Here is a 15,178-nt window from a genome sequence, read left to right as displayed (position 1 = left end):
CGACTAATCAAAATGCGCTGTGTCCTTTGGGTGGGAGAAACCAGAGAAGAGGATTTCATTGTTTCTGGGGGCAATCCATAACTAATTTAAAAAGGATTATTTATAACAGAGTTGGTTTTGCACCTAGAGAACAGTGAGCATCCCCAAAAGGATGATTAATCCTTGCCTTCGGTGAGCCTGGATAGCTTTCAGGCTCACTAGGGATCTGGCTGAGGAGAACTCTTAGGCATTGTCTTAAGCTTGTTCTGTTCAGCAGAGTATCTTGTTGAGTCTAATTGAATCACTGGGATTTAAAGCTCAGTAACTGCTCCAGTGTTGTCTCAAAGTTGGACTCCATTTTTAGAGGCTTTGTGATATTTCTGCAGCGAAGTTGTGTGTTTTATTAATAGCGGTTGTTTTGTGGTGTTAGCTGCATTGAGATAAATAATACTGGCTTACCAAAATGCTATAAACCCAGAAATGACAGATGCCTGTGTAGCTTAGTCGTGTATGTTACCTGTTATTATATTCCATATGGACATGAAAACAGAAGGAAGAAAGTGGAGGAGTCTCCTCAAAACTGCAAAGTGAGGAGCAAGTGCTAAAATAAGGGTCAAACTGAGCAATGCCAGCTTTTCACAAGTGAAATGTTGCATTTATGCAATATGAAAGCCTAATAGGCAGTGTCAACAGGAGAGCTCTCCAATTCCCAGTGCTGTTAGCACCAGTTCAGTCTCACAGATGTTACTATGATCTGCATGGCAGCATTGTGGAACTTTGTCTTAGTTCAGGATCTGGTGCAGCAGCAGGATCTTAAACTGATACCAAAATAAAGAAGTGATCCAAATATAAATGCAGCCTTGCAGAACGGTCAGGGTTATCTTTTATTACTGCTCGGTCAAACAAGAGTCAATAAGTGGCCTGAACGGCTTGTTTGTTCGAAGAATCAGTTGCATTTGCACTTTTTTTCTTTTTTAATTCTTCAAAGGCACCTCAGAACAAGATTTGATGGATTTGAAGAGTGTCTGCTTGCTGTTCTGTACATGAAGTGCTAGCCAGAGGAACAGGCTGTATTCAGGGGTACTGTATCAGTCATTAGTGCTTTCTTTATGATAGTCCATTTACCAAATAGTGTTCGAAGCTGACAGACTTCCAGAAATAATAGACATCAAGGAATTGACTTCTACACTGCAATTTTTCGTGAGGTCTGGATGCCAAGATGACCAGCTAAGCCCAGGGCAGGTTTCTGAAATATCAGGTTTACCAGCTCTGTACGTGGCAAACCATCCTGCGAGTCAGGAGCCATGTGAAGGGTTATGTTGCTCATTAACGTGCCTGTCTAGTTTTAGTCTGAGCTCAGTCAGAAGAAGACATGCTAAGTGTGGGGACAGAGCTTCCCCGGTTCAAAAGCACTGCTTGAGGACAGGTCTCTGCCGGGGTCTTCCACAAAACCCTTGGTGAGATTGCTGCTGGTACCTGAGGAGAGACTTTACTACAGATTCTGTTCGGAAAGATCCTTAAGACAGGCCTGTTTCTGTGCAGGCTTTCCCTTATTTTTCATACACGCATCAAACTGCAGCCGTGATACATCGCTATGAAGATACCAAAAGATATCTGGGAGACCACTGTCTGAAGTATGTCAGTGGTTCTCCTCAGGTTATCTCAGGGTAAACAGTGGGAGAATTGGTGTTTAAAATTAGCATTTTTATATTGACTTGCCTCAAAAGGGAATTTAGTTCCTTTTACTGTATTGAAATGCTTTTGGCAGCCTCAAAAAAGGAAGCACAGGGGAACTCTGAGTGTGTTGCTGCTGACTAAAATCCCCATGTGGGCTGCTGTTAAGGTAGCTAAGACGCCTTTTTGACATTTCAGTGCTATTATGGGTAACCAGCGCTCATCAGTAAGCCAGAATTTCTGTGCTGTCTGGAAAAAGCAATTGCCTTTTCTGCTAATTTCAGCAACTTGCTTTCGTGCAGCCTTGAGCATCCTTGAGGATTTGCAGTGAATGGTTTGACACTTCTGTTTATTTATTCATCGTTTTGAGTAAGATTTTGATACGGATATCAAGTGATGTGTATGAGATGGTTGCTCAGACTACTCTTAGGAGCTCTTGAGTTTCTAAGTACCCCTCTCCTGTGTTAGAAACAAAACAAAACAAGCCCTAAATACTCTTTGAAATAGTGGCTGGATCTTCTTGTGTATGGCAGGTGTGTTGAAGGAATAACTCAAAATTATTTTACTACTTACAAGGCTGATAAGGAGTTTCTACATGTTAGACTTTCAGATGTGATGTATTAGCAATGATCCTCCAACCTTTCAGTAAGGAGTTCTGAAAGATTGATTATCTAGAAATACTGTCCCTCGGTAAGTTGGTTGTGCAAGCAAATGCAGAGGACTTGTGTGTGTGTGATGCAGATCACTAGGGGCATTCTCAGAATATGAGATAAAACAATCAGGGTTCGTTATCCTTTTATCAACCAATTTGTATTATGATCCATTTTGGGAAAAGTTACTCTGTACTAATGTAGAAATATGGCAGAGTAAATTCACTTTGCTTCGTCCCTTTGGGTTGCTAACTGCTAATCAGTAATCCATCTGTTAACCATCGTGTTGAGTAATGAAGTTTTTGATTCAAAGAGTGGCTTAGCTTAGTCAACATTTGTTTCAACATCATCTGTTTCACAGCACATCTTAGCTTGATGCGTGCTTCGTTGTAACACTAGTGTCCTTTCATTACTGAAAACAGTTTTAAAACTGTTTATTGCTTTCCCTGTTTGAGCTTAAAACAACTCCTGATCATACTCAGTTAGCAAGCTGTTCCTGATTCTGCTTTGAAAGGATTAAAGCTTTTCTTAAACAGTAATAGTCATATAAGATATTGCACGTAACAAACATAAATTGAATGATTTTGTCAAGTTGTTTTGTTTTCTGCAGTAGAGATGATTCTATAGAATGTGCTGTTGTTCACCTGCCAAGTGACCAAAGGCAAACACGCGTGGACAGACATGGTGGAAGTTGTTGCTCAGCAAATGAAGGACAGTGCTGCTGCTGCTGCTTCAGAGAATGGCAGGTCCTTCTAAATAGGCTTTGATGCTTTTCTACTGAGAACAGCATCAATGGTACTGCTGCGTTTTAACTGGATCGGGAGCTGAGTTGGCAATGAGGTGTGTTCGTACCTGACAAAAGAAAGTGCTCAGGCCTCTGGTGGGTTTGAAGCAAGAGTAGAATATCCCAAGTGCCTACGCAGTCAGGCATAACCACCCACTGAAAAACAGTGAGATTTATGCTTTGTCACTGTAAAACTGAAAATTGTATGCCAAAGCTACAGAAGATCAGAATCTGTGGTGTAATCTTCACTGAGTCCAGATAAGGTTATAACCATGTAAATGCAACCGAATTTTCTTAGTCTCTCAATCACTATCAAAATCGTGGCAAACTGGATCCGTCAAGCACACGTATTTTAATCACAGAACAACCACAGGTCTATTCTAGCACAGAGACTTTTTGTGTATCTTGTAGAAGATGGTCACTTTTCAGACAGGATGGAGCAGGTGCAGGTGTTAAATACTTCCCTTAATTCTGAACCATTCAGATGCTTAAATCTTCGTAAGGCTGAGACCTTGGGCCCGGGTCTTGCAGGCTGGTCAGCGGGGAATTCTTTGCTGTATGAAAACTCTAGATAAAAGAAGAGGGTTGGGAGAAGGATAGGGAACATCAGGCAGAATACAGAGAAGCATGTTTGTAGCTGTGTTCTGAAACTTTAAAACAAATGTGGGTTTTTTCTCCTGCTGTGTTTTAAAGCTCATCATTTCCTAGCCTTTCTACATGTATGTATGCAGGTGGCACAAAGCTGCTTAATTTTCTTTGTAAATAACATAGGAGTATTCACACTTTGATTTCAAGTTACAGTTCTTAATATTTTAGGTTATTACCTGACACTTGACTCTGTAATCATTTACTGCATTCTTCTACCTGCATCAGCTCCATCCTTGTGGCGTGCATGCTTACAAATATCTAGGAAAGTCCTTAAATACTGGCTTGCTTATTTAAAAATAGTATATGTTTCATATCTTCTTTTAAAAATTTGATTTCTGGTTTTGAAATCTCTGTGCTCTATTTTAATGTAAATTAAGTGTTTGATATCTTTACTTACAATGTTTTCTCGACTGCCTTTCTTATGAGCTACCCTAGCCTGTCATCCTAGTTTAACAGTTTTCCCTTGTTAATGTCCATATAACTTGTTTTTCCTTTTAAAGATGTTATTTCTCAAGATAGCAACGCACCCTGTTTCTGGGCTGGGCTCGTGCCTTGTCCTCTGAGCATTTTGTGGAAATCTTTTAGTTGTTACAGTACCTGCCAAAGGGTGTGGGGGGATGTGGAGAGAATTGATACAAATCTGTTAATTACTCTGAGTCAGCCTCACATCTGGCTGTGAGAGGCTGTTTGAGGGTAGATGGCTCTGGTGTACTTTATTCTAGCTGAAGAACTGAGAAGCGTATATTATGGTGATAATTGAATAGGATACGTAAGAGAAGTGTCAGTTTTCCTTAGGACTCCACTTTGTTAAAGAAGTACAGAATAAAACCAGAGACAAAGACCCAGGATATTAGTCGTGGTTTCTGGATCTAAACCAGAACAGATGCGGGCTGTGCTATTCATCTTTATGTGGCTTTCTCACGTCATCCAGCCTTCTTTCCTGCGGTGTCCTACTTGCTAAGCTTTAACTTCCATCCCATGAACACCCCAAAGAAGGGAGTGTGAGCAGCTGGGGTGCTCTCACCTGTGTGTATGTGCCATGTGTCACTTGCTTTTGCAGTGCCAAAGGAGATGCTGTCCGGCAGCATTCTCATGGCTGCTGGGGTCCCGTTTGCATCTGCTGGTTTCAGCAGCAGGCTGATTGTAAGGGAGAAATAACAATGCTTACCTGGAAAATATCAGTAAACGTGTAAAAACTATGGCAAATACCTACAAGTTTAAGATTTTTCCCTGTCTTTTTTTAAAAATAGCTACTCTGGTTATATGTGGATAGCAAAAATAGTTTTAAGATGAATTGGCACTCAGTAGGAGTGATACAGATAAATTGACAAGGAGAGTTTTTAAACTATTCTTCAGCTATGATTTGAATGGCTACAGTCTAGGGTTTTGCCTTAGGCTTTTTCGTACATGTGTGGGCATGCAGCTGACTAGTATCTCTCTATGGGAGTGCCTCTTTTTAGGATATCCTGGAATTCCTCAAGATCTCTGCCTGATACCTGTGGCTGCTTTATCTGTCCCTGACAGCTGGAGGTTTGATTTCAGTCTCAGTCGCTGTTTGGTCACCTTAGCTGATAGGATTCTTATAGATTGAAGATTCAAGAACTGAGGCTGCAGATAAGGAAAACAACACTGCGTTTTTCATCCCTTCTTTTTGGTGGCTATTTCAGTAACTCCTCAAGGCTTCACTGTGCTGAGATTTTACAAAAGAGCAATGCCTTGGGTAGTGTACGGACTATAGACAGACAGGCTTTACAAACCAGAGGTTACAGGCATTCACCTCTGCGAGAAAACACAAAGGATGGGAGAAAATTACTTTTTCTCCTTTCTTTACAAAGGGAGCATGGAGAAGAAGTGATAAGCCAGGTCTGGTTCTTTAACTTGGTTCTCAGGTGTCCCTCTTGCACCTTTCATCCAGGAATAGCTTTGTCACAGCTGCTGTCCTGGTCCCAGTGCCCGCCAGCCGCCCGCTGTCCTGTCCCCAGCAAGCGGCCGCCCAGCTGCAGGTACAGGACAGTCACTTGACAGTGTCCAATTGTAAAAACCTTCATGTTTTGAGCTTCAAATCCTGTACATTAATTTAAGAAAAGTTCTCCAAAGCCATATCAGGTATTTTGGAGAGAGAAGGCAGGGAGTGCTGCTGCCCGAAGGAAGATTTGCTTACGTTTCGTGCCTTGGCAGTCTCTAGTACAGTCATTTTACCTTCATCCCTGGAAGCAGAAAGGAATGGGGAAATTTAAAGCGTGCTAGCACAAAAACACACAATAGTTTAATGCCATTGAATTCTTGCTTTATTTTTCCATCTTAATAGTTCTGGTTTTGGCCAAAAAAACACAGCAGCCAATTGAAAGTTAGCATTTCAGAGCGTGCTGTCTGTATTAGGCCACTCTTCAAGATCTGAAGGACACAGCTGTGAAATCCTGAGTGTCCCCTTGCCTATGCTGCTGTGGGCACAGCACGTTCTCCATGCTGTGCAAAAGTGCCCCCAGGTTGTGGAGCTACACGTCACCGAAATTGTATATCCTAGCATGAGGTTTGAAGTTACACCTGCTACGGCATGGTTGGAGTTGGCTGAGTGTAACTCCAAGTTTATCCGTGAAGGTAGGCGTGCAAGTGAGAAAACTACAGAAATTCCCTTTTAAAAGGAGGAGAGCTTATATCCTCCTCGTGATTAAATTTAGAGGAAGCTGCTTTTTCCTTCAATCTAGAGCAGAACGGAACCCAGCCTCTCTTGCTGTGATCTCTGCTTTGCAGCATACGCAGGGCAAGGCGTTTCCCAGAAGCTTCTTTCTGAATTCCAGGACGAAGCTGAGTGTTCTGCGGCTCGCAGCGGAGACATGGAGTCTCGCCAGCAGGAATCTGCAGCTAAGAGTCACTTAGCTTCAACCTTTGCTTTCCCAACAGTTCTGTGTTCAGGGAGAGGATCATCAATAAGGGAGGCTGCAGTATTTATTTTCCTGTTTTTCTTTTATTCAACAACCGTTACTGTTCAGGTAGTTGCTGTAATTTCTGGTTCAGAAGGGTTTGGTGTGAGTATTGCGGTCCTTTTTCTAGCTGAGGCAGCAAAACATGTAATAGGTGTTAAACTTTTGTACAATGAGCTGCTCTACGTAAAGAAGCATTGACAGGACAGTTTTGAACTTTGCACAGCAATTTATTTTCTTCATTTTGCCCAGAAGGTGCTTTAGGTTTCTCATATGAACACTGGGTTGTTATTGGTCTTTTCTCTCCCTTTTTCTTTTTAGTTGTTTCTTTGCAGATCTGGGATTGAGATGCTTTGATAAAATGCAGTAATGAGTATTCTCAAGCTGGTAGAGTTGCTTTGAATTTACATCAATATAGTGCAGTTGCAAAATGCAATGAAATTGCGTGCTTCACAATGGAACATTAGGTATGACAAAAATCATGGTGATATGTCTATGGAGTGATGTTAGCACAAAGCAATACTCCAATGACAAAGATTATATTCCTCATAGAAGAAGGTACTATTGATTCCCCCTGCAATAAACAATGTAAGCCTGACTTCACAGTTCTCCCAGTCAATAAATTGGATATTAAATAGGACATTGATTTGTCTTATTGGAAACCCAGATGAGCTAAAGAAAGCATTAATTAATCATTAATTATTCAGTTTAAGCTGGTCTTGTAAGCAAGAGTGGAAGTCTCAGCCTAGCTGTTCTTGAAAAGCTGTTCTTCTATACATGACTCCCCTTTACATATCTCATGTATGTTCATTAATTTAAAAAAAGCATCTTTAGGCAGTACTCAATAGCATTGGAAGTTAAAACTGATATAAAGCAACCAGAAACTTTGGAAAAAGGTTTATTGATGATCTCTTGTAATTGGTCTCTGTACAATTGTGAAGACTGTGACAGCTGTGCTTCTATAGGTACTGTAGTTTTCATAGGTACTCTTAAAAAGGAATAAAAATAAGACTAAAGATGCAAGTAAATTGTTGCAGCTGTTTGATATGTATGCGTGCTTCCAGCATCCCGTTGTTCAAGTGTAGACAGTTCACTAGTTTAACTACAGTTGGTTTAAAAAAACAGTTCACTTAGTAGCCTGGGTACTTGGATGGAATGACATTTGAAACAAGATCTATTGTGTTAGGAGGTGTTTGCACCTTGCTGAGGTGAGCTACACCAATACATTGTGTTTAGTGTTACACAAAAAGATCCATGCACCTTGTTATACAGGTTAAGCTAGACTGGTATGATCACATCTTGACTTAATCTGGCATGATTTGTATGTGGACCAGTATCATTTCACCGCAATATACTGGAACTGGTAAATACTTGACTTGTGTTTATATTATGTTACCCTCACAGTACATATGTATTTTATGATAGGACGACAATTGTGAGCCCCGATGCTGAACCAAGAATTTGTTGCTCTGGCAGCATCACTCCCTCAAAAAGCTGTTGATTTATGTTCTTTTAATTTTGAAGGTAGTTGTGATAATATATTTGGATTTGAAACTTTAATAAAGGCAACGCAGCTCCTCAAGTTAGTTTTGGTCCACTCACGCGCTTTCCAATGAATGCTCCTTCCAGAAATACGGCAGATGTGGAACATGTAGCCCATCAGGATTGAATTACTGTCTTAGGTACTTGTGTGACTCCTTCCATCGCAGTGCCTGGGAGCCTGGTCCTCTGTGTTCCCTCTCAGCAGCGTGAGGCTGACAGTGCTGTTACACCTGATTTACGGTCAGGGACACTCAAGACACAGAGAAAAACGTTCAGATAACCTGTCAGCTTAAAATCAGGTTACAGGCTCAGAGACTGAGCTGGACTTCATCGTCTGGCTTTAGTCCTTTAGAGCTAAGGGTATGCCATCCCAAGAGCCCAGAGATTGTGGAGCAGGGGTTGGAACCTGGGTTATCCAGATCCTAAATTATGTCACTAATTATACTGTGTGGAGTCTGTTATTGGTTTAGTCACGATACAGAGCTGCCTTATTGCACCATTGCTGTTGGTGCACGATGCCTGAGGATCTGTCCTCTAGTGTGCAGCTGATGTGGGGAGTGTTGGTGCAGGCAGAGCCTAAAAAATTACTTTCTCAAGATATGAAATCCCTGTAAGCAAATGAGCCTAATCCAGAATTTTCAGACCCAAAGCAGTGCACAGTTTACATGTCCAGTAGGCTGGCTGGACTTCAGTCAAAAACATTTAAATAAACTGCTTGTAAAGGTATTTCTTTTCCTTTAATTTCCCATTCTGTCCTCACTGGTATCCATAAAGAGTCAGCTTTGCCACTGAGAAGCCTCGTGTGTATTGCAGATATCCAAAGGAAAAAGCTTGCAAGCAATTCCTTGCAGAATAACGAGTCAGCTACTTAGTCTTGACCTACAATGCCAAATTGAAGCCAGTGAGACAAGCACCATAATTAGCTTCAGTTAAGAGTTCAGTCTGGAAAGAGCAGAATTTGTATTCATTTAAATGGCTTTAAAGGCAGAACTGGAAAGAACTTGCATCTTTGGACCAGACTTGAAAACATTTGTTTGCTCTGTAGTAAAGAGCAAGAACTTGGGTTTCAGATCAAGAACGGAAGATCTGGAACCTGGCATGCAGAATATGTTAGTGTCTTCCACCTGCGAGTTTGAGAGAGCAGAATGTTGCAGGTACAGATTTCACGCTTCACCGTTTAAGTCCTAAGAGAATGTTTGCCCAGATCCTTGATCCAGTTCCTCACTGAGCAACTTTAAAAACTCTATTACCTTTTCTTCAGCTGGCATCAGGCCCATCTCAGGCTGCCTGGATCAGAGAGGGGATTTTCCTCGTAATAGTTTAATTTGCTACTGCTTGTCTCTTCTTTCTTTCTCATTGCATAAACAGTGTGTTTCCTTGGTTACAAGTTAATAGTTAATAGTCCTGTTTGGAAGAAAAGTAACTTCCACTCCAGAAATATGATGGCATTGCAGACTATTAGATGAGGTTCACTCAAGTCAAGGCATTCACTGTGCTCTTATTTAAATGGAGCTGCTAATTGAAATACTGGTTCCTGTTGCCAGCTGCATTCTGTTCACCAGTATGGACTGAATAACTGCTCAAGGGAGATTATTGCAATGAAAATACCTCAAGCTTGAGTAGAAAAATTCAACTATTTTCTTTGAAGACTGCAGTATGTGGGGGGTGAAGAATCAAACAGCAGCTGCCCTATTAATTTGGCTAGACTTGCAGCAGAAATTGCTTGGGATATTTGTAATCCTCTATTCCTGTTCTGTAATCACATATTAGGCTTTTCTATCATTAATCTTGTATTGATATAATGCAGAATTTCTTCACTAAGGCATTTATAGAGGACAGTATAATATAGAAGAACTTCATTAAGTGATGGGGCTTTTTCCCTTGAAGTTCATTGAGGAAGGGAAGGAAACTGATGCAGTAAATCTGAACAAGGCAACTGTTACGTTGCTGAATATGCAGTAACCTGAAAAAGAATGTAATCCTGGCTGGGTAGATGTCAGGAATTGATCAGGAAAGGAAAAGATCTGCAGCAAACACCAAGATAAAAATAATAAAGATGATTCCCAGTGACAGTGAGAATGGTGTAGGTGTAACAGCACTCAGTCCTTTGCAGGACAGGAATGGCATAAAGACAGATACGTTTTCTCTGAAACATTCTGACGAGCATCACTAGTTTGAGAACAGTATTACAAGGCGGACAACTTTCTACTGCTAGAATGGGATATGGGAGGGAGATTTCAAGGAACATCGTTTTGTTTGGGAACATTCTGGGTAACGCTTTCCATTTCAAACAGTACAGTTGAGACTCAATCTTGCTCCAGCTTATACCTCTGGGTTTCTGTTGGGGCCCCAGGCTGCCACAGGACACATCTGAAGAACAAGTTAAACATTTTTTTTACAGAAGCCAAATGGGTAGCAATAAAACTTTTATTACAACAATGAAATACACAATAAAGCTGACACAAACCTTTCCTGTTCTTCTCTAAGCTCTGCTGTGGGGCAGCTGATCAATTACCAGTACCTGGAATTTTGTCTCCCTGACTATATTGCAGATGCTTTGATTATTTCTGTTTATTCATAATATTTCTAATCTGCATGCGGAGAGACACTTTTGCTAGAAACAAATAACGCTGGCTTCTTTTCAGATGTGCTTTCCGTGTTTTAGGTATGTGCTGTAGCAAAATGGAGATGATTGTAGTTTCTATTTAATATGGTCATTTGCATGCAAACTCAGGCTGGGTGGTTCATCTGGTTTCCCAAAACATGATTTGGAATTGCATTCTGTTCATTCTTTTTGCTTGGATTGTATTATTTCTTGGTTTAAAATAGCTCAGTTCTTGTTGCCTTGTGTGCTCATTGAATGGTTTGCACACACTCAGGTTCTTGGAAAGGAAAGCTCAGGCATTCTGAAACACTTTGTGGCACTGAAACTGTGGAGGGAATTTTTCCTCATCTTTCCATGGCAGCCTCTGTGGGAAGAGGTGGTAGTTGATGTGAATGGCTTAAGTTACTGGTTTAGGAAAAGATTATATTTTAAAAAAATGGTGGTGACTTTTTAGATGAGCTTAATATGTGAATGGATACATTTATTTTGTGATTATGTGTCTGAGAACACAAATATAAGTACAGGAGAAAATATTATTTTTTTGTCTGAGTTTAACATCATCTGTTGTTGTTTTACAGTGGCCCATCCTCAGGAGCCTCACCACCCCTCCGAAAAGCCCGTCATCCACTGCCATAAATGTGGGGAGCCCTGTAAAGGTGAAGTGCTTCGTGTTCAGGCCAGGCACTTTCACATCAAATGCTTCACCTGCAAAGGTAAGACCTTGATATCCAGCTGTTAGAAATGAGTCAGTTTGTGCAAATGTACCTTGAACCAGTGGTGAGATGTCACACTTCCTGCGATCGGCCGATTACAGGATATTCTCATTGCTTAGTAGCTGAAGAATTTGTGCGTGGAGAGGTTAAAGAATGGGGTGAAATGGCTGAATCACACACATACAAGCAGCAAAGTGATCAGTTCCACACAGCACAAATTCAACATGCAAACATCTACAATTTAACTGAAAAGGAAGATTATATGAGACATTTTATTGGGGGACGGGAGAATAAATTTGCCACTGCTAGAAGACTCAAAATAGCACATTCTGCTCTGAATATGTGTTCATTCTTTTTCTTTTCTACTGTTCATTGAGCACAAACTACACAATAGATAATTATACCTGAAAGAGATGAAAAAAAGCCTTAGTTCTTATTAATATTATTTTCAATTTTATTTACTTTGTACAGTTCTACGTAGACAGTTTCTCATCTTTCCCAAATAGTGAGTTTGGCTGTAATTAGACTCTGGTTGCTTTGGTGATGTGTGTGTTTGTGTGTGTTTTCCTGTTTATTTGAGAAACAGTGGGACTACACTAAACATCCAAGATGAAGTGCTTTATGGATAGCTGCAAAACATAGGAAGAGAAAGTATAGTCCTAGCTATACAGAAATCCAGTATAAATAGTTGACTTGGTTTAAAATATGTTGTATGTTTAAAATATGTTGTATGTATTTCCTGTTATATCCATATATGGGGTGAGGGTATGTTTAGATTGTATAGTGTGATGAGGTGAAAATGAATATGACATAAGAATGCTTAAGAAAATTCAGTCTTCTCGTAGTTTTGCGCTAAGTGCTTTTTCAAGGATTTGGATAAATCTGGATTTTTGGACCATTAATAGCAACCACTGCCTTTCATTAGGAATAGTTATGAAAATTATGGTCCTTTTAACTGAATAGATTGCTGAAAATAAGTATGTTCATTCAAAAAAACCCACCAAAAAGCACCTAATGGGCACTGACATCTGAGAGAAACACGCAGGGAGGTCACTGAGGAGCACGTGCTGGGGAGAGGGGCAGCTCAGCCCCCCGTTTTAGGAGAGGTGCTTCAGTGAGTGAGCATTGCAGAGGGTCGTTACAGAATGGAAAGGAGCGGGAGCCAAAGGACGTGTGCAGCAGCTGTGCTCACGCTGTCACCCCCAGAAAAAGCTGAGCTGGACCTTTTAAGCTGAATGGCCAAAAAAATGTTCTTAACTTACTTTGCTTGTGGTTGGGTTTTGACTAAGTTCTAGAAATAGTATGTGCACACTGTATATGTGTGCATAATATATATTTGTGTGTATAAGTGTATACACACACCCGCTGGGGCCTCCCTTTAGCTGGGCCTCCAGTCTGTGGGCTGGGTCCCCTCTTCTGCTGTGTGGGGCTCCAGCTCTCTCTGGGTCTCCACTCTCTGGGCTGGGGTTCTCTGGGCACCCAACACTTTGGGCGGCCCCAGCTCTCTAGGTCTCCACCTCCACGGGACCTTATCCCCTGAGCCTCCCACTGCTTCAGATGTCCCTGTGCGAGCCTCCCTCCCTTTCTGGCTCCCCCTCACTTGGTCTCCCATGATTTTCAGTCTCACTGACTTTCTGGGCCTCCCTCTCCACAGGCTGGGATTTTCTGGGACTCCCACTTTTATGGTGCCCTCCCCTTTCTTAGAGCCTCTTTTGCTTGGGGGCTCCGCTTGTAAGCCCCCTGCTCACTCTGAGGTTCATCGACTCTCTTGTTCTCAGCCTCTGAGGGCTTTGCATCTCCGATCCTCCCAGTTGTCTGAGAGGCCTCCAACAGTCTTGGCCTCCCCCAAGTCTATACAAGCCTCTGCTGTGTGCGCTTCCCACCTTTTATTGCCTTCCCGTGCCTTCAGACGTCCCGCTCTTTTTGGGCTCTCCCTGGTCCCCCCACACACACTCTTCCACTGTGTGAGTCTCCCCTCCATTCTCTGTGCCTCTCCCTTCCTTTTGGCCTCATAATCTTAAGGACCTCCATGGTGTGAGCCTCTCCCTCTAACCTGCCCTGCCCATCACTGGGCCTCTGCTTTGAGCCTTGCCATCAGGTGTAAGTACCTCCGTGTTTCTATATTTGTATTAGTACCTCCGTGTTTCTATATTTGTATTTATACCTCCCTGAAAGCTGTCAGGAAGCTGCATGGCAGGCTCTCTGTGACCACAACAAGGGCTTGCTGTGGCTTTTTGTAAAAAAGAGGTTTAATGGAGCATTAAGTAATTGTAAAACTACTCTTTGTGAAGTCATCACCTTTGAAGATGGGTGTTCTGAAGCAGGAGGCAATCCTGACTCCTCCGTATGGTTTCTGTTTAGGGAACAACAATACAGAGTTGGCTAAATTAAGTAACACTCTCCACAGTACATAGGATGAAAGGTTAAACTATGGAGAAATATATCGGCCCATGTGGAACAAGGGAAGGGTTGTTCCTGCATAACCAGCGTCTACTGCATTCAGTCCTAGCATAGCACAGTGTAAATACAGTGCAAGAGTTTTGGGCTGATGGTGAACTTGAAGAAAGGTGCTGGAGTAATATAGAGTACCTAAAAGAGAGTAGCAGAATAGACTTTTGCTTCCCTTACACCTAAGTTATCTTTTCTGAAAGTGCATGTCTAGCACATATGCTGCAGATCCAGACTTTGAAAAGTTCCTCAAGCCCAGTCTCTGAGTTTGTTATATTTTCATGTTCCACATGCGACTGGAATAGAACAGCAGTGTGATTATGATAACTCTGTTCTTCTGCTTCATAAATAGATGGGATATAGCAGAACTTAGAAATATTTATTTTCCTATGTTGCTAAAGGTTTTTTTTTAAAGTCACTTGAGTTATTTGCGTGCTAAAAAATGAACAGCTAGAATCTAAGAAATTCCGTGTGTCTGTTACCTGCAGGTTTTAGTTAAATACAGCTAGGTAGCTCAAAAAATAAGCTTCACTTTCTTCTGGATGTTGATGTTTTCCATTTGCGTCGAACTGCAATGGTATCAGCCCATCATGGGCGGCAGAGAGGAGCACTGTCTGCACCATTCCTGAAACTCTTGGGGTAATGCATATGCCTCTCTGTAGTAGAGCTGCTCTATTTCAAGCAGTACTTGATGTCGTGTAATGCCAAAGCAGTTCAAAACCAGCAACATGTGGTTTCTTTTACTGTTCCTGCCCATAGTGAGTAGTGGTCTCAGTGTACAGCAGACCCTGAATTAGGGTATTTCCAGCAGCAGCCCCTTTGAGTCACGAAGAAGAATGGTAATTCAGACCAGGCAGAAAGCGGTATGGCAAGTACCCTCCTGATAGGCAAAGGACAGGGGTAGCAGAGCTTTGGAATTGTTCTCCTGCTGAATGCGCTAGATTAATCTTGCCATTTCTCCTTTCACTTGTGTTTTAGTTACTTACACACTGCTTTTGTGCTTTAACTGTTCTGTTGCAAGGCTGGGTTTACTAGGATACTTTTTGTTTTCTTCCCTAGGGCAATATCTAAACTCATTGTGGCTTCTGTTCATGGATATAATTACAAGCTGATGACAGTTTGATATTCTGTAATATTATTGGCCTCATGACTGCTTGCATGAAGATCACCAGAGAAGGGAGATCTATAGAAATCTCTCTGATGGAAATGAAACT

General features: G+C 41.5%; 1 protein-coding gene across 25 annotated transcripts in view; it reads left to right on the top strand.

Moving 5' to 3' along the window:
• Nucleotides 1–15,178, top strand: part of ABLIM1 (actin binding LIM protein 1) — a gene marked incomplete at its 5' end in the record, with an annotated part of 210,397 nt that overhangs the window by 91,876 nt on the left and 103,343 nt on the right. For 24 of the 25 annotated variants that reach the window (XM_082052516.1, XM_082052514.1, XM_082052511.1 and 21 more), the window contains one exon: nt 11,382–11,516. Coding sequence is in view for 20 of the 25 variants with exons in the window: in XM_082052502.1 (XP_081908628.1) it covers nt 11,382–11,516 (135 nt within the window). Of the gene's footprint in view, nt 1–1,375; nt 1,614–11,381; nt 11,517–15,178 lie in introns of those variants that run through there. The other variant, XM_082052504.1, reaches the window with a different exon arrangement.

This window comes from Streptopelia decaocto (assembly GCF_964273445.1).
Source record: "Streptopelia decaocto genome assembly, chromosome: 5".
NCBI lineage: Eukaryota > Metazoa > Chordata > Aves > Columbiformes > Columbidae > Streptopelia > Streptopelia decaocto.
Note: the sequence above shows the minus strand (reverse complement) of the source record. Positions and strands in the feature narration are given on the sequence as shown.